The following is a 22,918-nucleotide window of genomic DNA, read 5'->3' as shown; positions in this document are numbered from 1 at the left end:
AATTGCATGTATATCTTTTTCCATCCTTCAACCTATCTGTGACGTTATATTTAATGTGGGTATTTTGTAGACAGTATATAGTTCAGTTTTGTCTTTTTTTAAAAAACTCTAATCTCATAATCTCTTTCAGCTAGAATGTTTAGACCATTTACATTTAATGTAATTATTGATATAGTTCAATCATCGTTTTCTGTTTCCCCCCTTTTTTGTTCCTGTCTCCTCTTTCCTATCTTTAAAAATAAAATTATTTGAACTTTTTTACTATTTTATTTTTAAATTTATCTCTTTTTTTTTTTTTTGGCTGTATCTTTTTGTATTATGTTTTTAGTGGTTGACATAGTGATTACAGTCCACTTAGTTAATATTTTTGCTACTTAAAATGTAAAAACCTAAAAACCATAGAGATCTCTTTACCCTTGCCCTTATGTTATATATATTTGTCCTATATATTACATCTACATACATTGAAAACCCAGATAGAGAAGTAATTTTTGCTTTCAACAGTCATATATATTCTAAATAACTTAACAGGAGCAGAATAGTCTATTGTATTTACCCAGATATTTATAATTGCTGTTGCACTTCCTTTATTCCTGATGTTCCAGGTTTCCCTCTGGTATCATTTCCTTTCAACACAAAGAAGTTTTCCATTTTTAAGACTTTTTCTTTGATTTTCAGGATTGTAATTATCTGTCTGGATAAGGTTTATCCTGTTTGGAGTTCATTGAGCTTTTTGAATCTATAAAATGTATATCTTTTTCCAAATTAGAGAAGTTTGGGGATGTTATTTTTTTCTGCACCAGTCTCTCTCCTATGCGACTCCAATGACATAAATGTAAAATATTTTTATATTGTTACTCAGGTTTCTGAGGTTCTGTTTATTTCTTTTTCAATCTTTTTTCCCCCCTCTGTTCTTCAGATTGTATAATTTCTATTGGTCTATCTTCGAGTTCATTGACTTTTTTGCCTTCTCAATTCTGCTACTTAGCCTATCCAGTGAATTTTTTATTTCAGATATTTTTTTCAATTCTAAAATTTACATTTGGTTCTTTTTTCTAGTTCCAATGTCTCTGCTGAGAACTTACATATTTCCATTCATTTCAAAAGTATGTTCACCTTACCCCAGGGAGCCATGGTTATGATAGCTGCCTTCAAGTCTTTGATAATTTTAACATCTGAGTCACCTTAGAGTGGCATCTGCCAATTATCTTTTCCCTTTGAAGATTGGTCACATTTTTCTGGTTCTTAATATATTGAGCAGTCTTGGATTATATCCTGGACATTTTGAGTACAATACTGTAAGACTCTGGGTTCTATTAAAATCCTCTGCAGAATGTTGATTTGTTTTGTTTTAGCAGGCAGTCAGACCATAAGTTCTGTCTCATCTTTGAGTGATGGTCTGAAGTTAGTTCAGTTTTCAAAGCCTTTGCTCTGGTGCTTTGGATCTGTCGGAGCAGTTAGTCTGGAACTTGGGTGGATGGTAGACTGTTACAGTTTAGATCTCAAAGACTTTGCTATACTAGTTTGGGTATATTCTGCATATGTGCAGTTTAGGCATGAAACTAAGATTTGTGTAGGTTCATGCACAGAATTAGAGGATACCACTCTCCAGTTCTCTCTTCCCTGGGAATTTCCCTACGTGCCCAGCTCTCAGGGTTCCCTTTCCCAGACATTTGGCTAGAAAGCTGGAATTTTCCTTGGATTTTTTTAGCTGCTTATGCTTTAACACAATTCTGTACAACTAGGACTGCCCTTGGGGCAGCACACTGAGAGAAGAGAAAAAAGGACAGGGAATCCTCCTACATGTTTTTCCCCAACTTTATTGAGATATAATTGACATACAACATTTTCTACTCTCTTCATGCCATAGGAGCCCATGCCCCATCCAGGTGCCTCTGGTACACCAAAAAGACAGATCTTCTGTTCGGGTTTAAGATGTTAGGTTTACTGCCTTTGCGTTGCAGCTCTGTGACTTGGGTTGCCCTTGGGGCAGGGCTGGGAGAGAGAAAGAGAAGAAAAAAGAAATGACAGTGGCCCCCCACATTCTTACTTCGCATGGGGCTCCTTTCCCCACTCCTCTGTCCAGAAAGACAGATTTTCTTGGAGTTTTTGTTGTCTGTGTCCTGTGTAGTTCTGCATAAGGGCCACCCTCTAGTCAATGCTAGGTGATAAGAGAGGAAGGAAAGTGAGGAAACACCTCTATATAAAGATTATTTCAGTTTGGGCTTCCCTCCCCAGTCTGCCTGCAGTTACTAACTTTGCAGAGTCTTCAGGTAGTTGCATTTCATGTTTTGTCCAGAGTTTTTATTTGTAATAAGTAGGTCTAGTGGACTTAACTTCATCTTGGTTGGCACCAGAAGCCTTTCATGAATTTTTAAAAATTTGTCTTACAGGTTACAGTCGTTATTTCTGATGCTCAAAGTGTCCTGTAATGGGCCAGTAGGAGCCCCTTCAATGTTTTGAGATTTTGATTGTGATTACATTGAATTCATAAATTAATTTTAAGGGAGAATTGTTATCTTTACAATATTGTCTTCTCATCCACTTATGGAATGTAGTGTTTTTCTACTTACTCAGATCTTACTTTATGTCTTTTAATATCTTATCATTTTTTTCCACATAGATATTCTATATTATAGTATCTAAAAAATACTAGTTTTACTAGTATTTAAATATAATTTTCCCCATAGTGTTCTCATTGGTTACTGATACTATATGGCAATGATTGATTTCTGTGTCTCCATCGTGTGTTTGGCATTTTTGTTGAATTTCTGTTTTAACAGTTTTTCCACCTGATTCTTAAGTAGATGATTATATCTTCTAAAAATAATGGTAATATCTGTTTTTCATTTTTTTCCACATAGATATTCTATATTATAGTATCTAAAAAATACTAGTTTTACTAGTATTTAAATATAATTTTCCCCATAGTGTTCTCATTGGTTACTGATACTATATGGCAATGATTGATTTCTGTGTCTCCATCGTGTGTTTGGCATTTTTGTTGAATTTCTGTTTTAACAGTTTTTCCACCTGATTCTTAAGTAGATGATTATATCTTCTAAAAATAATGGTAATTTTTTTTTTTTTTTTTTTTTTTTTTTTGGTAACTTATCTTATTGGCTCAGGCCTCTGTTGTTTAATGTAACAATGATAGCAAGCATCCTGGCCTCCTTCTTGATATTTAGTAAAATATGTAGTGTTTGACTATGAAATATATTTGTCAGTTTCTAGTATACCATACTGTTTAAGAAGATATCCTTATGTTTTGAAGTTCTTAAGATTATTTTAAAATTAACAACAAGCATTGAATTTTGTCAGATGCCTTTTTGAGCTGGTTCTGGTAAATCTGCTTTCTTTTACCCCCACATTCATCAATTACTTGATTTCTTAATGCTAAACCTCTTTAAAATTTTCTACCATGAACTCTGCTTGGTCATGATGAATTGCTTTAAAGCAGTCCACTGTAAGATTTAAGTTGCTAGTATTTTATTTGGGATTTTTACACCTAGATTCATAAATGAAGTGAATGTATAGTATTTTTTGTCTTAATCTTGTTCATTTTTTGTATTCAGGAATATGCTGACCTTACAAATTGAATTAGGAAAGTTTTTATATTTGTTTACATTTGAAAAAGCTTATTATATATAATTGAGATTTCTAAGAATATATCTGGAACTCTCTAGTTTTTTCCTGATAGTTTGATCTATCTGGGCCAATTTAAGAATGGCATATTTTCTAGTAAAATCATCTCTTTCATTTAGATTTTAAAATTTGTTGTTATAAAGTTGTACATGCTATTACCTCATAAGTTTGTAGTCTCCTCTGTTTCTGTAGGTATGTTCTTTCTTGTTCCAACTGATTATTTGAATCTTTTTCCTTATCAATCTATGGAAGATTTGCCTATTTAATGGTTCTTTTCAAAGAACCAATGTACTTTTCTTCTTTTCTTTTTTCTTTTATCATTTTTTACTCACTTTTTCTTAATTTCTGCTTTTATCAGTTCTTTTTCCCTATCTTCCCTGGGTTGAATATTCTCTTTCTGGCTAGTTTGTTATTTGTTTGCTATCTAATGAATGGCATTAAAGTTGTATGTTTCCCTTTTTTTCCACCACTCTCTGGCTCTATTCCTCTGGTTTCAATTTTTAATGCTCTCACTGTCCTTTCTAAATGGTTTGTCGTTTCATTTGATTTCCTTTTAACCCAAGAGTTATTAAGAATAGTGGGGTCTTGCCTGTTTCCCAGTAGATTTTTGGTTATTTGGTTGTTTTTGGTATTCCTTTAATACTAACTTATGGCCCTGTTGTATTGTGGTCGAAGGAATATGGCTTAAGTAATGTCTACATTTTGAAATTTGTGGAAATTTTGTTAGTAGCTTGGTAAATGGTCAATTTTTATAAATATCCCATGAGTACCAAGTGCTAATAGATTTTATTTGTAATATTGTTCAAGTCCTTTATATCTTTTTATTTTTTGTGTAATGTAATAAATGATATTAGGTTATTTAACAAAATGTATATGTACATGTTGCAAATAAATGATAGGTCTGGAATTTGCCTTAAACTATACCAGCAAATATAAAAGAGGTGACAGAAAGATAAATTTATCCAAATGTTTGTGGTTGTTACAGTTGGGTTATGGTATGTGAGGGTTTGTATAGTCTTATGTATGTTTTAAATCTTTAATAAAAAGGTTTTTTAAAATCCTCCCTATTCTTATTTGTTTTTAGATTGCTTCATCTGTTGATTACTGAAAAGGGTGTGTTAAAGTATCCAACTATGTTTTATTGTTTTTCTAATACTGTGTAGTTGATGTTTTGAACCCATGTAATTGGGTGTTTGAAATTTTACTACAGTTAAATTTCCTTTTATCATAATTAAAATCTCTTTTTCACATTTAATTTCCCATTTCGGTTTTTAATATTGCCATACTAATCTTATTGTTAGCATTTTTAGTATATTTTCCATATCTCTTCTTTCAGAACATTTTTTTCTTGTGAGATATAACTCACATATGGAAATATGATACACATAAGAAAAACACACAGAAAATTCCCATAAATTTGAAAATGCAGATATTAGTTAAGACATATTCCCTGACCACAATGCAGTAATTTCATAAAAAAATAGCAGAAAGGAAAAAAAGAGACAAATAAAAGTAAGTTTTTCTTTCTAAAACTTCGAAATAACTTCTGCTAACTTCTAAATAACTCGTGGCTTTAAAAGGAAACCAAAGCTGAAATGACAGCTCACTTGGGACAGTGGAGCATTATATTTTGGAACCAAGGGGATGTGCCAGGAATGTGTGGGGCAAAGAAGAAAATTTACGGTGTTAAATGCTACTCATTAGAAAGCAAGAAAGTTCAAAAATAAATTGAGTGTTAAAGTAAATCCAGCTCATAATCTGTAGAACTAACCACTGTCTGAGTTGGATGGTAATCACTTCCTTGCTTTTCCTTTATAAATTTTACCACCTGTGTATGTATCCCTGTACTTGTGTTTGGCTCATTTTAAAACTTCTCATAAAGAGCATCATACAGTATTGATAAGTTTTTCCTTCCGCTAATTTGGAAGCTATTCTTTTTATAAAATATTTCCTTAACTTTTTATTATGGAAATTTCAAACATAAAGTTACAAAGATTGGTATAATTAAACCGATCTATGAATCACTCAGTTTCAGTCATCATCAATATATGGTCAGTCTTGTTTCATTCTTACCTTTACCCACCCTCTCACCACCCCCACCCCCCCCACCCCCCGCCCGATGATTTTGATGAAATATTTCTGTTCTTTACCTGGAGATAATAGGGATGACAATATGCAGTTTCACTTTCTCAAAATCTATTCGTATCTTACTCTCCTCCCGAATAACATAAAGACTCTGAGCACTAAAACTCCATTTTACCCCCTCCTAACTTTAATGTTACCATGTATTTTAATATTTGCGTTTCTTTTCTTTCTGGCCACGCCACGTGGCTTGTGGGATCTTAGTTCCCCAACCAGGAATCAAACCTTGTCTCCCGGCAGTAGAGGTGCGGAGTCCTAACCACTGGACCACCAGGGAATTCCCCCACGTATTTTAATTCTATCCTGTTTTCTAATACTCAACAAGAAATAGTGTATTAAATAGTCAGTGTTTGCTTAGGTTTATTTATATAGTTACCATATTGCCGTCCATTCTTTCTTGCACCTCACGTCTCCTTGGGATGACAAGCTTATGACTAAAGCATGTCCCTTGCAGTTTCTTTTTCTGAGGGTCTGCTGGTGGCTGTATCTCTGTTTTTGTTCATAGCTATGTGATTTGTTTTGCCATGTAACTTAGAGTGTATTTTCGAAATTCAGTGACATTGCTATAATAAAATCCCTTTTATTTCTTCATTCATCCATTATTTATAAGAACAATGTTTCCCAGTTCCTTTATCAATAAAAATGAAGGACAGAAATAAAATTGGTTGTAAAACCTATCTCAATAAGTAATATTCACCCATGAGTCCATAAATGAGTAAGTTTTAAATGCGACATCCACTCAAAAGAAGCATTCTTTTTACATTTACATTTGTTTTACATTAAATTTGAAAAAATATTAATTTAGATCTACGGTATTATAAGGTATTATAAGTATTATAATGGTAGAAGTGTTTAATATATAGAGCCTTCTCTGGTCACAAGACATAAAAAATTGATTTCCATTTATATACATTTTTGAGGCAGAAAGTATGATGTATAGTTATAGTGGCAAAAAAATATATTACATTAGGATAAAATTCTGTAATCTAATCTTGAATGATTAGATTATTTTCCCATTGTTATTGAGATATGATTGACGTACAAACTGTGTAAGTTCAAGATATACAGCACAGTGACTTGATAATTAGATTATTCATTTGTATTTCCTCAACGGCCCTCTCCCTTTGATTGGGAGGAGTCATATAAATGTATGAGGATAGTTTTAATTTGGGATACCGATCGGGTAGGCTGGCTGGTAACAGCTATTAGACCACCCCCCCCAGCCCCTCCTTTCCCCCTAATTAGCTAGAATAAGGGAGAGATGTACTCTAGTTGCCAAGCACTGTAGTTCACTCATTTCCCTTGCCTATCTGCTTTTCCATTTTCTTTTGTGTTTCATAGGTCTGGATTTGTGTTGGGCTCTGCTTTGATTCCCTCTCAACCCCTCCTGTAGGCAGGTAGAGTTCAGTTTCTTCAGGGAACAGTTTTTACATTTTGGCCCATGATCAAGCCACCCCTGCTGCCTACAGCTCAGCATAAGCAAGGGGATCACTGCCCTTCCTGTTTTATTTACTTATTATTGAATATGTTATTATTTTAGTTCATCAGCACTACTCAGAATTACTGCTGCAGTGCTACATGTTCTTTATATTTGTTTCTCAGCCTGGAGCTTCTCTATCAGCTCTAGGCTTCAAAGTCCTTTTTTAACAGCTTTGTTAAATTATAATTCACATATCATAACATCCACCCATTTAAAGTGTACAATTCAGTGGGTTTGTAGAGTTGTATAACCGTGACCACAATCTAATTTTAGAATATTTTCATTATCCAAAAAGAAACCCATTATTAGTCCCCACACCCACACTCACACCCAATGATAGGCAACCACTAATCTATCTTCTCTATAGATTTGCCCTTTTTTGGACATTTCATGTAAAAGAAATCATATAATATTTGACCTTTTGTGACTAGCTTCTTTCATTTAATGTAATGTTTTCAGTGTTTATTCATGTTGTAGCATATATCAGTACTTCATTCCTTTTTATTCCCTAATAATGTGGATACACATTTTGTGTATCCATTCATCAGTTGACGGACATTTGGGTTTTTTCCACTTTTTGGCCATTAGGAATAATGCTGCTGTCAACATTCATATACAGGTATTTGTGTGGATTTATTTATTTAGAAAGTGGAATTTAGAAGTGGAATTCCTTCATTGTATGGTAACTTTATGCTTAACATTTTGAGGAATAGCCGAACTGTTTTCCATAATGGCTGTACCATTTTACATTCTCTCCAGCAAGGTACAAGGGTTCTAGTTTCTCCTCACGCCTGCTAGCACGTTATTGCCTGTATTTTTTGTAGCCATCCTAATAGCTGTGAGATTGCAATTATCTACTGAAGTTGCATTGAGCTAATGACTTACAGTGTTGAACGGCCTTTCATGTGCTTATTGACAATTGTTATATCTTCTTTGGACAAATAGGTCCCTTGCTCACTTTTTTTTAAAAAATAAATTTTATTTATTTATTTATTTAGGCTGTGTTGGGTCTTTGTTACTGCACGCGGGCTGTCTCTAGTTGCGGCGAAAGGGAGCTGCTCTTCGTTGCGGTGCACAGGCTTCTCATTGCAGTGGCTTCTCGTCCTGGAGCACGGGCTCTAGGCCCACGGGCTTCAGTAGCTGTGGCACGTGGGCTCAGTAGTTCTGGCACACGGGCCCTAGAGCACAGGCTCAGTAGCTGTGGCACACGGGCTTAGTTGCTCCGTGGCATGTGGGATCTTCCCGGAACAGGGCTCAAACCCGTGTCCCCTGCATTGGCAGGTGGGTTCTTAACCACTGCGCCACCAGGGAAGCCCTTGCTCACTTTTTAAATTGGGTTATATGTCTTTTTTATCATTGAGGTGTAAGAGTTCTTTATATATCCTGGATACAAATCTCTGGCAAGTACATGATTTGCAAGCAGTGTTTCCCATTCTGTAGGTTATCTTTCCACTTTTGTGATGGCATCAATTGCAGCACAAGTTTTAAATTTTGATGAAGTCCAGCTTATTTTTTTCTTTTGTTACTTGTAGGGTCATGAAAATTTATACCTATTTTTCTTCTACGAGTTTCATGATTTTAACTTACACATTTATGTCTGTGATCCACTTTCAGTTAATTTTTGTATATGGTGTGAGGTAGACATCCAACTTTATTCTTCATTCCTATCCAGTTGTCCCAGCACCATTTGTTATAAAGCTTTTTCATTTTTCCCCCATTGAATGGTTTTGGCACCCTTGTTGAAAATCATTTCACCATAAATACAGAGTTTATTTCTGGACTTTAATTCTACTCTTTTGATCTATATGTCGTCTATATGTCTATCCTTATGCCACCATCACACTGTCTTAATTACTAAAGCTTTGTAGTAAAGTTTTGAAATTTCTGAAATGTGAGTCTTCCAACTTTATTCTTTGCAGGATTTTTTTTGGCTATTCTGGCTCTCTTGCATTTCCATATGAATTTTAGGAATAGTTTGTCAGCTTCTGCCAAAAATGCAGCTAGGATTTTTATAGGGATTATGCTGATTCTTTTTTTTTTTTTTTGGCTGCACCACACAGCATATAGAATCTTAGTTCCCTGGCCAGGGATCAAACCCACACCCCCTACAGTGTGGATGGAAGCGTGGAGTCTTAACCACTGGACCGACAGGGTAGTCCTTGATTCTTTTAATCAATTTGGAAGTATTGCCATCTTTACAGCGTTGATATTTCCTATCCATGAGCACAGGATGTTTTTCCACTTATTTAGACCTTTAGTTCTTTCAACAATGTTTATAGGTCTCAGAATGTAAACTTTGTACTTCTTTCGTTAAATTTATTCCTAAATACTTTCTTCTTTTTGATGATATTATAAATGGAATTTTGTTCTAAATTCGTTTTTGGATGGCTCATTGCAAGCATTTCGAAATACAATTGATTTTTATATATTTATCTTATGCCCTGCAAACTTGCCAAATTTATTTATTCTAATAGTTTTTTAGTGGATTCCTTAGGATTTTCTGTATACAAGATCATTTCATCTGCAGATACAGTTTTATTTCTTCAGACATCCTTCTTAGGGGGAAGCATCTCATTTTTTACCATTAAGTATGATGTTAGCTGTGGGTTTTTTGTAGATGGCCTTTATCAGGTTTAGGAAGTTCCCTTCTATTTTTAGGTTCTTGAGTGTTTTTATCTTGAAAGTGTTTAAATTCATGGTACTGAATTTTGCCAAATGCTTTTTCTGTACCTATTCTGATGATCCTGTGGTTTTGTCCTTTATTATATTAATATGGTGATTGATTGATTTTCAGCTGTTAAAACCAAGCATGCATTCCTAGGATAAAAGCCACTTGGTTATGATTTATAATTCTTTTAAATATTGGTATATTTGCTCATATTTTGCTGAAGGTTTTTGTGTTTGTATTCATAAGGGATACTGGTCTGTAGTTTTTTCATGATATTTTTGTCTGGTTTAGGTATTGGAATAATACTGGCCTTGAATGAGTTGGGAAGTGTTTCCTCTTATTTTTTAGAGTTTATAATGGATTGGTATTAATTCTTACTTAACTGTTGATAGAACCCATGTGTACCCATTTGGGTCTGTGCTTATCTTTGTGGGATGTTCTTAAGTTATTTTATTCCCTTGTTATTTTAATACTTCAGATGTTCTCTTTCTCCTTGAGTTCTTTTGGTAGTTTGTGTCTTTCTAGGAATTTGTCCATTTCATCTAAGTTATTTGTTAGCATACAGTTTTTCATAACATTACTTTATAATCCTTTTTATTTCGGTAGCTTCTACTGCTATTTCAAAGTATTTGGGGGGTGCTGTTTTTGTTTTCCACATCCAACCGCTTTTCTTCTTCTAGGAATTCACAGTTTCAGTTGGCTGACCCTTCCTTGTCTTGCATCACTTTTTTGTCTCTATTCTCTTAAAAATATTTTTGTGCTAAATACTTAAGTGGAAGTAGGGGTGAGTTTAGGTAGATGGAGGTTCTGTCTAATTGTCATCCAGATGCAGTTCTCACCACTTTGGTTCTTGGAAGTTAACAACCATTCTTTAATTTCATTGTTTCAAACAATTTGATGGCAAAAATAATAAGGTCTTTCTTTGTAAACTGTTCAGATTTTACTCAAAGCAAGTAAATGTTTAATAATTTGTATTACTAATTTGCATTTGCTTGATCTAGTTTCAGAAGCCCTACAGGTGGCAACTACTAGTCCAACTGCCAATACTGCTGGTACTGCTGCTCCTTCCTCCACCACTGTGGGTGCAGTTAAGCAAGAACCTCTCTACTCTACTTCATCTGCAGTAAATATCCTGGAAAATAGAAACTCTGCAGAACCCCCAAAGTCCATCGAACTTGATGGTCTTCCTTCAGACCAGTTTGCAAAAGGACAGGACACTGTTGCCATAGAAGGTTTTACAGATGAGGAGAGCACAGAAAGTGGAGGAGAAGGCCAATACAGAGAGCGCGATGAATTTGTGGTAAAGATAGAAGACATAGAGACTTTTAAGGTGATGTGAATGTTCACAGGTATAAAGGTCATAGCTTAATGGGCGTGCCCTATGGTAGCCTTCATGATGACTTTTAATACCATGCATCTAGCTTGAATTGTGAAAAGTTATATTTTTATAATTCTGTTGTCATAATTGTTAAATAATGAAATCAAACTAGAGATGTCAGGTATTTTGAAAAGGAAAATAGCTTAAACTAATTTTAAGTCATCTCTGAGTTTTGTGTATTTCTGATTGGTCAGTATATTGCATTTAGCTACTAGTAATTAGAGCAGTTTTGAAATGTTAATTTTTTTCAAAGCTTCCAAGTCATTTGTATTATTAGAAGTTTGGAGAAAATGGTTATTTATCTAATTTAAAAGTTTAAAGAAAATAACAGGAATACAATGTAAAAGTAGAATTAGACTTTTTTCACAGTTTCAAATTGCAGAATGTTACAATTTCATATAAGAAATTTTTAGCAGTGTTTAAGAAAACTTATTTTGGGGTTTTTGTTTGCTTGCCTTTGATTTTATTTTTTAATTGGGGTGGAGAGAAATGGTATTAAAAATACAATGAAGAACATAATATTTAAATTATCCATATTCCTTCCATTCACAATTAACTGTTGTTAATATTGTAGCATATTTGTTTCTGGTCTTTTTGAATATGTACATACTGTTATAAAATTGCATAAATAATGTATGACAGTATCATTAGTGGAAAATTTTCCAATAGCTATACAAAAGGGTAATGGGTTACTTTGCATGTTTGTGCTCCCTGTTTCTGGAAGAATTTAAGCAGAGATTGAATAGCCCACTTAAAAGAATTACTGCAAAAGTTCAGCTAGGTAAAAGATAAAAGGTTGAGCTAGGTAGGTCTTTAAGATTCCTTTCAGCTCTAAGATTCTATAAATCTAGAATATGTTGATAGTTTCTATAAATGTTGTTAATACTTCTTATTACAGGAGGCTTTAAAAGCAGGAAAAGAACCCCCAGCTATCTGGAAAGTACAAAAAGCTTTATTACAGAAGTTTGTTCCTGAAATTCGAGATGGGCAAAGAGAATTTGCTGCTACAAATAGTGTAAGTAAAATGCTTGTTTACATTAACCTTCCTAGTTTTTGACAGTGATCCTGGGTAAAATGCAGAATGATGTAAATTTAAATGTATTGTTTAATGTATGTATATTGAGCATTTCTGAGATAAAATATTAAAATTGAAGTACAGAGTATATGATACTGATTTTAAAATAAAATTGATGTCTAAATACCAGCTACTTAAATTGCTTAACTTTTTATTTTTTTAAATAAAGGAAAGGAATTAGTGTTAGTCTGCGAAGAATTCAGATGGACTCAGAGACTCTTATATTGATTGTTCTGCCAGTCAGATATCCTGATTTACCAAGAAGACTTACAGAATTATTTTCTACCTAAGTAGTTGTTTAATAGCACTAAGTGAGCATCTGATGATCAGCCAAATAAGATTGCATCTATATATGGGCTTGCAGTTAAGAGTGAGGCTGGAATCATTTTTATCGAGGGTACAATTAGCCTGACCAGAGCTGCATTTCGAAAAACTTGAAGGATGGCTCTATGACAGTCTGTCAAGACAACAAAGTAATATTTATGTACAGAATGTACAATTATGTAATTCAAAGTGTTTCTTTCCTTAGTACCTTGGATATTTTGGAGATGCAAAGAGTAAATACAAAAGGATATATGTGAAGTTCATTGAAAACACTAACAAAAAGGAGTATGTCAGAGTGTGTTCCAAAAAGCCAAGAAATAAGCCTTCACAAACTATCAGGTATTTATTATTTTATGTAATATGTTTGTAGTAATTATTGGAAGGCTTATTATTGGCAATGTCTTGTACAAAGAATTACATCAATTAAAGAGGCTGATTTTTTTTTTTTTCCATTATGTACAAGTCTGAAAATTCAGTGCCTGATGTAATAAGTGATTCTTTTTGAAGTAATGAGACAGGAACTGTAAAGCCCATGGCTATCATGGTGGGATGGGTACCCTTTTCTTCCCTGAGTCCTTTTGGTGTCACCCTAGTATAGTGAAAAAAATTGGATTTACAGTCTAAAGGTTTGAATCCATCTTTTTGTGACCTAGATTAAGATAACCTTTCTAGGGACTTCCCTGGTGGGCCAGTGGTTAAGACTCCATGCTTGCACTGCAGAGGGCCCAGGTTCGATCCCCGGTCGGGGAACTAAGATCCCACGTGCAGTGTGGCCAAAAACAAAGAAGAAAGAAAAAAAAGATAACCTTTCTAAGCCCTCTTTTTTATCCATAAATAAAGTGAAAATAATAACGGAATGTCAAATTTAAAATGAAAAAAAATTGAGCCTGTACATTACAAGTACAATAGAATTGTCATCATGTATTAATGTGACTCTGGGTTGTCTGGAGCGTGAATTTGGAAAACAGATGACCTAGCCACATTCCCTTTGATCTCTATGGGAAAGGGGGTGTGAACTTTGATATTCTCAATCTAGTGCTAGGAAGATCTAGTTTAATGAAGATTCCAACTTATTGGACACAGCCCACCTTATTTTTATGATGCAATTTTATCCACTCCCTCAAATCTCCAGAACTAGTATATAGCAAATCTTATTGAGGGGCTCTAAAACAGGTGCAGTTGGGATTCCACATCAAAACCTGGCACCACCAGAGCCTGTGAGAGTTTCTGACGTGACTGTAAGTCCATTGATAATCTGCCGTGTACAGCCTCATAGTCAGGAAAATGTATTTACAAAGGGAAAGGAAGAGTGGAGGGAGAGAGAGAAATAGGGATGGAATTAATATAGTACCTTATTAACTGAATATTGAATGTCAGTGGTTAAAGAGTATATTTCAAGAGACTTTTGGAGGAATCACCATTGGAGATGTGTAGGACTTAGACTTTATTTCGGAGATACTGGTGAGGTAAATAAACTTTTCTTCACCAGTGTTTCTCGGGTTTTTGTCTGATTTATTTTATTTTATTTTATTTATTTTTGGCTGCATCACACGGCACGTGGGATCTTAATTCTCTGACCAGGGATCAAACCCACACCCCCACCTACAGTGGAAGCGCAGAGTCTTAACCACTGGACCGCCGGGGAAATCCCTCGTCTGATTTATTTTAATTTGACAAGATTTCAGTGCGTTAATGAAGTCTGTTTGTAACATTGCAGAACTGTTCAGGCTAAGCCAAGTAGTAGCAATAAAACTTCTGATGTTCCAACACCAAAAACTACAACGACAAAAGCCCCTTCCATGAAACCCAAAGTTAAACAGTTAAAAGTAAAGGCTGAGCCACCACCAAAGAAAAGGAAGAAATGGAAAGAAGAATTTTCATCATCCCAATCTGACTCATCTCCCGAGATCCACTCTAGTAGTAGTGATGATGAGGGTGAGTTCTCCCTGAAATGAATACCTTGCTAACTTTAGATTATGTACATTAATGGGGAGGAGCAGTGATGCTGACAATTCAAAATGTATTTACTTTTACTTAATTAGGGAATTTAGCTACCTAATTAAGTTCTGCTTAGGCATATATTTGCCCATGACTGAGCTAGATAACTGTGCCTTAGTTTCTCTTTTATAAAGTGAAAAGGTTGAAATAGATAGCAGTTATCAAACTTTTTGACCTTAGAGCCCTTCTATGCTGTTAAAAACTGTTGAAGACACCAAAGAGCATTTATGTAGGCTATAGATATTGAAATTTACTTCATTAGAACTTAAACCTGAGATAGCTGTAAAACACAGAATATACCAGGAAACATTCCATCAGCCATCAAACTTGTTGTGTAATATATGCAAGAAATTTTTAGCAGTTCAGTAGTCTAGAGCAGAAGTAGGCAAACTACTACTAGTGGGCCAAATCTGATCTGCAGCCTATTCTTGTAAATAAAGTTTTATTGGAACACTGGGATTCATTTACATATTTTCATACAGTTACTTTCCCATTACAGTGACGGATTTGAGTAGTTACTACAGAGAGTATATGACCATTAAAGCCCCAAATATTTACCATCTGGCCCTTTACAGAAAAAGTTTGCTGACCCTTCTTCTAGAGCATACATTTGAAGGTAGTCAGGAAAAGACGAACGGATGATGGAAGGCTGCATATGCCATGCTAAAGCTAAAAAGCTTGGGATCCTGTAAGCAAAGGGGAGTCCTTGGAGGGATTTAAGTAAGGGAGCAACATGGTAAAATCTGAATTTGAATTACGGGACATCACAGTTCAGGTATAAATTGAAAGTAAGTCTGAACCTAAGTTTTGGCAGCAGGGATGGAGGAGAGAGGACACATTTGAGAAATTCAGGATGTAATCTTGGCAGAACTCAAATGATGAATCGGGTGTTGGGGGCACTGTTGAGGTTGATGTCCAGGATGGTTTCTGACATTTTAAGTATCACTGCTTGGGAGCTGATCTTAGAGATTACTTGGATAGAAACAGAATTATAATAAAAACTCTTCAGTACAGAAGTTTACTTTAAATGTATTGTTTTTAAAAGCTACTTGTGAACTGTTGTTCAGAAGTAGGCACGTCAGAATTTATAAAGAAATTTAGTGCTTTGAGTATGTGTGGAAGGCATTATACGTAATTTCGCAGTTAGCATTTCTGCCTACTGTCTAGAGAAGTTTGGGTTCTGAATTTGCACTCAGTTATTTATACAGCTTCCTCAAATGACAAGGTGAAAATTTTCTTTCATTGGTAACTTGTTACCACTAGGTGTCACTAACAGGCAAGCATTTTTAGTGCTTCTTAAAAAGAAGGCAAATATTGATAATAAACATAGATTTATAGGCTGGTGATTTTCAGGCTGTTTGTTTCAAGACTTCTTTATAATCTTCAAATTTACTGAGGATTCCAAAACACTTTGTGTGTGTGTGTGTGGCCTGTATCTATGTATATCACCAAGTATCAGTTAAAACAGACAATTTTAATATATTTTCAATAAACCCATTACATATTCACATAAGTTTTTTTAAACAATTGTATTTAGTTAGAAGAATAGCATTTTCATATTTGCTTCTGTATTCAGTTTGTATATATATTATTTTGGTTAAAGTATATGAAGAATACCCAGCCTCACATTAGCTATGTAGTTGGGAAAGAGAGGAGTATTTTGATTACCTTTTCAGATAATTATGAATATTTTTCTTTGATACTCAAAGGATTTTATTTGATAAACTTGACAAGTGGTAGCTTCTTCAACTTTTCATGCTTATTACATTAAAATCTATTGGCTTGTTTTACCCTTTGAGGTATCTTTCATCCATGAATGATTTTATAACATTTTTTGGTAATGTGAAAATATCTGTTAGCTCATTGATGTACATAGTCTATTTCATTTTTTTTCCACATTTTAAAATGTGGTAAAATATATATAACATAAAACTTGCCACTTTTAACCATTTTTAAGTGGACGATTCAGCAGCATTAATTATATCCACACTGTTGCTCAACTGTCACAGCTATTTCCAAAACTTCCTGATCACCCCAAACAGAAACTTTGCAGCCATCAGGCAATAACTCCTCCTTCTCCCTTTCCCCCAGCTGCTGGGAATCTCTAATCTATTTTGTCTCCATGAATTTGCCTACTCTTCATATCTCATATAAGCGTGGCTTATTTCACTTAGCATAATGTTTTTAAGGTTCATCCATGTTACAGAGCATATATTAGAACTTACTAGTTTTTATGACTGAATACAATTCCATTGTAAGTTTATCCACTGTATGTTCTTGTTTATCTTTTTATCTATTGATGGACACTTGGGTTGCTTCCACATTTTGGCTGTTGCAAATAATGCTGCAGTGAACATTGGCATATAAATATGTTTGTGTCCTTGTTTTCAATTATTTAATCACCTAAGAGTGGAATTGCTGAGTCATATAATTATATGTTTAGCTTTTTGAGGAACTGCCAAACTTTTTCGACAGTGGTTGCACCATTTTACATTCCCACTAGCAATGCACAGGGTTCCAGTTTCTTCACATCCTCACCAGTACTTGTTATATTTTGGTTTTTGATTATAGCTATTCTAGTAGGTGTGAAGTGGTATCTCATTGTGGTTTTGATTTGTATTTCCCTAATAACTAATGATGTTGAACATCTTTTTAGTTGCTTACTAGCTATTTGCTTATCTTCTTTGGAGAAATGTCTATTCAAATCCTTTGCCCATGGGCTTCCTTGGTGGTGCAGTGGTTGAGAGTCCGCCTGCCGATGCAGGGGACACGGGTTCATGCCCCGGTCCAGGAATATCCCACATGCCGCGGAGTGGCTGGGCCCGTGAGCCATGGCCGCTGAGCCTGTGCGTCCGGAGCCTGTGCTCCACAACGGGAGAGGCCACAACAGTGAGAGGCCCGCGTACCGCAAAAAAAAACAAAAACAAAAACAAAAACAAATCCTTTGCCCAGTTCATGTCTCCTTTTGTTCTTGAGTTGTAGGAGGTCTTTATATATTATAGATATTAAACCCTTATTAGACATATGATTTGAAAACATTTTCTCCCATTCTCCCATAGATATTTCAGTTTTTTGTTTGTTTGTTTGGTAACAAACCACTAGGTAAGGCTCCAGCAGTTTTACCCAACATTCCTTTTACAAATGTCAACAGAGTGAAAAAGGTATATAACATCTTAATATTATTAGGAAAACAGTTTGACATCAGAGACCCCTGAAATGGTTATGGGGGGAGACCCCGAGTGGTCCATGGACCAAAGTCTAAGAACCCCTGTTAAAGGCCGTGATAATAGTTCTATACTTGAATGAAAAGAGTCAAAATTCAGACACACCTCTAATCTTGCAGTTCTTGCCATTGAATTTGAGTGAAATTTTCTTTATGCACAGGCTATGTTTACATTAAAATTTTTTTTAATATGTGTTGACTCTAGACCAGAATTTTAGAGTAATTTAAGTGTAGAAGTAAAAAGAAGAGATACGTATATATTAACTCATACATTAGGTGTTTTATGGTTTCTTTACTAATTAAATACTGTAGAGAAACCATCAGTTTTGAAGTAGCACGACCTGGCAGCAGATGTCTGGTAGGGCCAGGGGAGGAGAAACAGGTTCCTATGGGGCAGATGTTTCCAAATGCTGGGCTGGTGTTGGGCTTCAGAGGCACCTGGGAACTTTTTAAAAAGTATAACATTTAAGCTTCATCACCACTACCACCATTACCACCCCAGGTTCTGTTTTAATAAGTCCAGCAATCTGTTTTTTGTTTTGTTTTGTTTTAAAAGCTCTCCAGTGATTGTGATGTGCAAAACCACCTTTGAGAATCTCTCACCCAGGGTGTTTTTAAAGGCAGAGTGGGAGAGCCTTGAATTTGAAGAAATTTTATCTACAACCTTTTATCTGCTTATAGATACTGTAGAGCAGAGTGTTTTTAAAGTTGTCAGGAAGGAGTATTTAATATTTCATCTTTTCTCCCTCCCAGAATTTAATCCTCCAGCTCCCTTTGTCACTCGTTTTTTGAACACAAGAGCAATGAAGGAAACCTTTAAGAGTTACATGGAATTGCTTGTTAGCATTGCTTTGGATCCTGACACAATGCAAGCCTTAGAGAAGAGCAACGGTACAGTCTGCTAAGTAGTACTTTCTTGGTAGTACTTTCTGGATCTTTTTTATTCTTCTCTGTTAGTTACATGTTTAATATGTGGTTTTTGTATATGTTGTCAGTTAACAAACTGTTGATATTGATTCTATAAAATGGGGTCATAGCTTTTCATGAATTGTTTGAATATATGAACAATTTTATATTGAATATATTTTTATTGATTTCTACTCATGAGAATATTATGTAACTACCCACTAGTTTCTTTCAATTCTAGAATCTTTATCATCTTCATAACATTTCACCAATTGTCTGAGTTGCATGGAAGGTCCAGATGTCAATATATTCTGTTTTCTAATAATTGGAAAGATAATAATGGTGTAAAGGTTAAAATTGTATATTCGTGTCCAGTAAAAGATACATCACAATTATTTTCTAATCAATTAGTAGTAAAACAATAAATGCCTTGGGTTATATTTATTAATATTATTCTTTTTTTACTCTTCCTTTAGTAACTTTTTCTTATGGTAGAGTAGGGATGAAATTGACATACAAAATAAACTGGTAATTTATATATCTAATGTTGCTCACTAACATTTATCCTTCAGCTACTATAGCATTCACCAGGGACAACTAGAAGAGAGAATAAAAGGATTACCGAGTCAGTTTCCATTATCCTTCTATCAAAATGAGTTGAACAAGTGTAAGATCAAAAAGATAGTAACAATGAATAATCAGTAACAATATACTTCAACAGCAGTGCCTGATAATGTATATTGTTTTATTATTTCCACATACTTTGACATACATTATTCTATATTAATCCCAGAACAACTTAGACAGCCATTTTTTGGGTGAAGACAATGATGCTCAAAAAGGTTAAGTGAAAAAAAAAAAAAAAAAAAAAAAGGTTGTGACTTGCTTAAGAGCCCACAACTTGCAAGTAGCAGAGAAAGGATTAAATCCAAGGTCTTCTAATTTCTAGTCTTGCTTTTTTGACTATATAATCAGAGGCAGTAATTCATACATCAACTATTGTAGAGCTGGAAGAGATGCTAGAGAAGATATTAAATGTGTTTCCTAAAGTTACAGAACAAGTTAGTGGTAGAAGAGCCACAATCAAAACCCAAAATTAATTCCCTAGGTCAGCATTTTGCCAGTAAACGTTTTCTCTCTCAATCAAAACTCCTTGCATCATAAAATATGTGTTTCTTAGTAGTGATCATTTCTGGGTGGTTGTATTTTAAATGATTTTTTTTCTATTGCTTATCATTTTTTTAAAAAAATTTTCTCCATTTAAAATGAGGGATGAAAAATTTAATGGTTATGCTTAAAAATAATCCACAAATGTTTAAAACTTATTTGTGTGAAATGTAAATTTTTATAATATTTGAATAGATTCAATCACTGCTAGAAAGATAAAAAGAAAGCTATCAGGTGTGTCGTGGTGATCTTAGAAAGCATTCCTTACTGAGGACTTTTTCTTCAATTTGAGGAAGGTGTTCTTTTGCTGGTCTCTGTGCTTGTGTTTATTTTCCAATTATAAAGAGTCATTTTGTTTAGCTATGAAATTAGTAACCAGATTCTGAGGGTTATATATACATTTTCAGAAAGGTCATTAAAGCTAATTAGTATTACAAAATGTTGTTATGCTGATAAATTAAGAAATAGTTTAGTAACCTAAAATATTTAATACAGCACTAAAAGTAATTAACTTATACTCTGAAAGTGTTTCTCTTAAAAGAGCTTAAAGTTTCAGAAGGGTAAAAAAGAAATCATAATCTTTGGGTAGGAAACCTTCATCATACTTTTACTCTCCCGTTTTCTCCAACAACTATTTTGACTCTTCCCTTGTGTATTTGAAACTGGATTTTGACTATTTTTCTTGCCCTACTTTTTCTTTGCCCCAAACTATAGTGAATTAAGAATATCATACTCAAAAAAAAAAAAAAGAATATCATACTCAGTATTTTATTAAAATTTTTAATGTTAAATTTATGTTTTGGAATACTGTTGTCATTCACATGGTAAATGAGGTCTGAAGAGATTAGGCAGTTTGCCCACTGGTTGATCAATTCTGGTGGCATAGACGGGGTTAAAACCCAGGACTTTTGATTCTTTCATCACACTATGCTACTTCTTTCTCACTTAGCTATTGTAAACCTGTTTTTTCAAGGTAACTTTTGTTCAAAAAGCTTCATGTGCAATATTTTTAAATCAATACTTGACACAATCAATGAATTTAATGTCAATCTATTAATGTTTTAAAGAAAAGCTGTATTTCTAACAAGTTTTTTTGTTGACAGTTTATCCTGTCACAATAAATTTTTATCTTGTTTTAGATGAGCTACTTTTGCCTCATATGAAAAAAATAGATAGCATGCTGAATGATAACCGAAAGAGACTCCTTTTGAATCTTCACTTGGATCAGTCATTCAAGGTATTTCCGTCAGGTGGTTTATTAGCAAACTCAGTGGCAATCATAGTCTTAGATATAATAGGAAAGAAAATTTTGGGAAGTCATTCTCAGTTTTATAAGATTTTTCCACCCAACAAAAATTTGGTTTTTATTCATTATGAGTCTTGTCTGAGCTTGTCTTTTTATTTTATTAAGTATATTCTTAGTGTTAATCATTTGCTTTTCTCGCTTAAATTCATTTTTCAGGTTTTTATATTCATCTCGTATTCCTTATATATAATAATTTCCAAATGTTTTCAAAAATACTTCCTTTAAACTACTGTATTCCAATCTTGTTTTTCTTTTAAACCTCTTTAAAAATTTCACATTTCATATATACTTAAAATTGGCCTTAGCACAGTTATCAAAATTCCCTTTACTTGCCTGCATTACTCAGTATCTGAGGACAAATTGATCCTCACCTAATGGCAGGAGGTATATACGTCTGTTAACGTATCTTGGCACTATAAATTGGGTTTTGGTGTTACCAGAAATAGAGAAAAAGCTAATCTAAACTCAGAAAATAGGGCTTCCCTGGTGGCGCAGTGGTTGAGAGTCCGCCTGCCGATGCAGAGGACACGGGTTCGTGCCCTGGTCCGGGAAGAGCCCACATGCCGCGGAGCGGCTGGGCCCGTGAGCCATGGCCGCTGAGCCTGCGCGTCCAGAGCCTGTGCTCCGCGACGGGAGAGGCCACAACAGTGAGAGGCCCGCGTACCGCAAAAAAAACAAAAAACAAAACAAAAAAAAAAACCCAAAAAAAATAAACTCAAAATATATCATAGAAGCTACTTAGTAGTCAAAACTTTCCCGCCTTTTCTTACTCAAAGTATAACATGTGGGCTTCCCTGGTGGTGCAGTGGTTGAGAGTCCGCCTGCCGATGCAGGGGACACGGGTTCGTGCCCCGGTCCGGGAAGATCCCGCATGCCGTGGAGCGGCTGGGCCCGTGAGCCATGGCCGCTGAGCCTGCGCATCCGGAGCCTGTGCTCTGCAACGGGAGAGGCCACAACAGTGAGAGGTCCACATACCGCAAAAAAGAAAAGAAAAGTATAACATGTAACACCTAGAATCATTTGATTATATCTCTCTCAAGAGAAGTTTTTAGCTTTTTAGAAAACAGACTATATATATATATATATATATATATATATATATATATATATATATATAATTTATTTATTTATTTATTTTTTTGCTGTACGCAGGTCTCTCACTGCTGTGGCCTCTCCCACTGCGGAGCGCAGGCTCAGTGGCCATGGCTTACGGGCCCAGCCACTCCGTGGCATGCAGGATCTTCCCGGACCAGGGCACGAGCCCGTGTCCCCTGCATTGGCAGGCGGACTCTCAACCACTGTGCCACCAGGGAAGCCAAAAACAGACTATATTTTGGAGCAGTTTTAGGTTCACAGCCAAATTGAGCAGGAAGTACAGAGTTTCCATGTGTCCCCTGCCGCCACACCTGAATAACCTCCCATTACCAGCGTCTCCCACCAGAAGGTCATGCTGATGAACCTGCACTGACACATCATTACAACCCAAAGTCCATAGTTTACGTGACAGTTCACTCTTGTACATTCCATCGATTTGGACAGACATAACCACTATCATAGTATCGTACAAAGTAGTTTCACTGCCCCCCCAATCCTCTGTGCTCTGTCA

General features: G+C 35.0%; 1 protein-coding gene across 1 annotated transcript in view; it reads left to right on the top strand.

Annotated features, from left to right (window-relative positions):
* QSER1 (glutamine and serine rich 1) overlaps positions 1 to 22,918 on the top strand; it is a 41,044-nt gene that overhangs the window by 13,085 nt on the left and 5,041 nt on the right. The window contains exons 4-9 of the mRNA XM_007468091.1: positions 10,937 to 11,265; positions 12,212 to 12,328; positions 12,918 to 13,051; positions 14,430 to 14,647; positions 18,687 to 18,824; positions 21,146 to 21,243. Of these exons, the coding sequence (XP_007468153.1) occupies positions 10,937 to 11,265; positions 12,212 to 12,328; positions 12,918 to 13,051; positions 14,430 to 14,647; positions 18,687 to 18,824; positions 21,146 to 21,243 (1,034 nt within the window). The remainder of the gene's footprint in view (positions 1 to 10,936; positions 11,266 to 12,211; positions 12,329 to 12,917; positions 13,052 to 14,429; positions 14,648 to 18,686; positions 18,825 to 21,145; positions 21,244 to 22,918) is intronic.

The sequence above is a fragment of the Lipotes vexillifer genome, unplaced genomic scaffold, assembly GCF_000442215.2.
Source record: "Lipotes vexillifer unplaced genomic scaffold, Lipotes_vexillifer_v1.1 scaffold451, whole genome shotgun sequence".
Lineage (NCBI taxonomy): Eukaryota > Metazoa > Chordata > Mammalia > Artiodactyla > Lipotidae > Lipotes > Lipotes vexillifer.
Note: the sequence above shows the minus strand (reverse complement) of the source record. Positions and strands in the feature narration are given on the sequence as shown.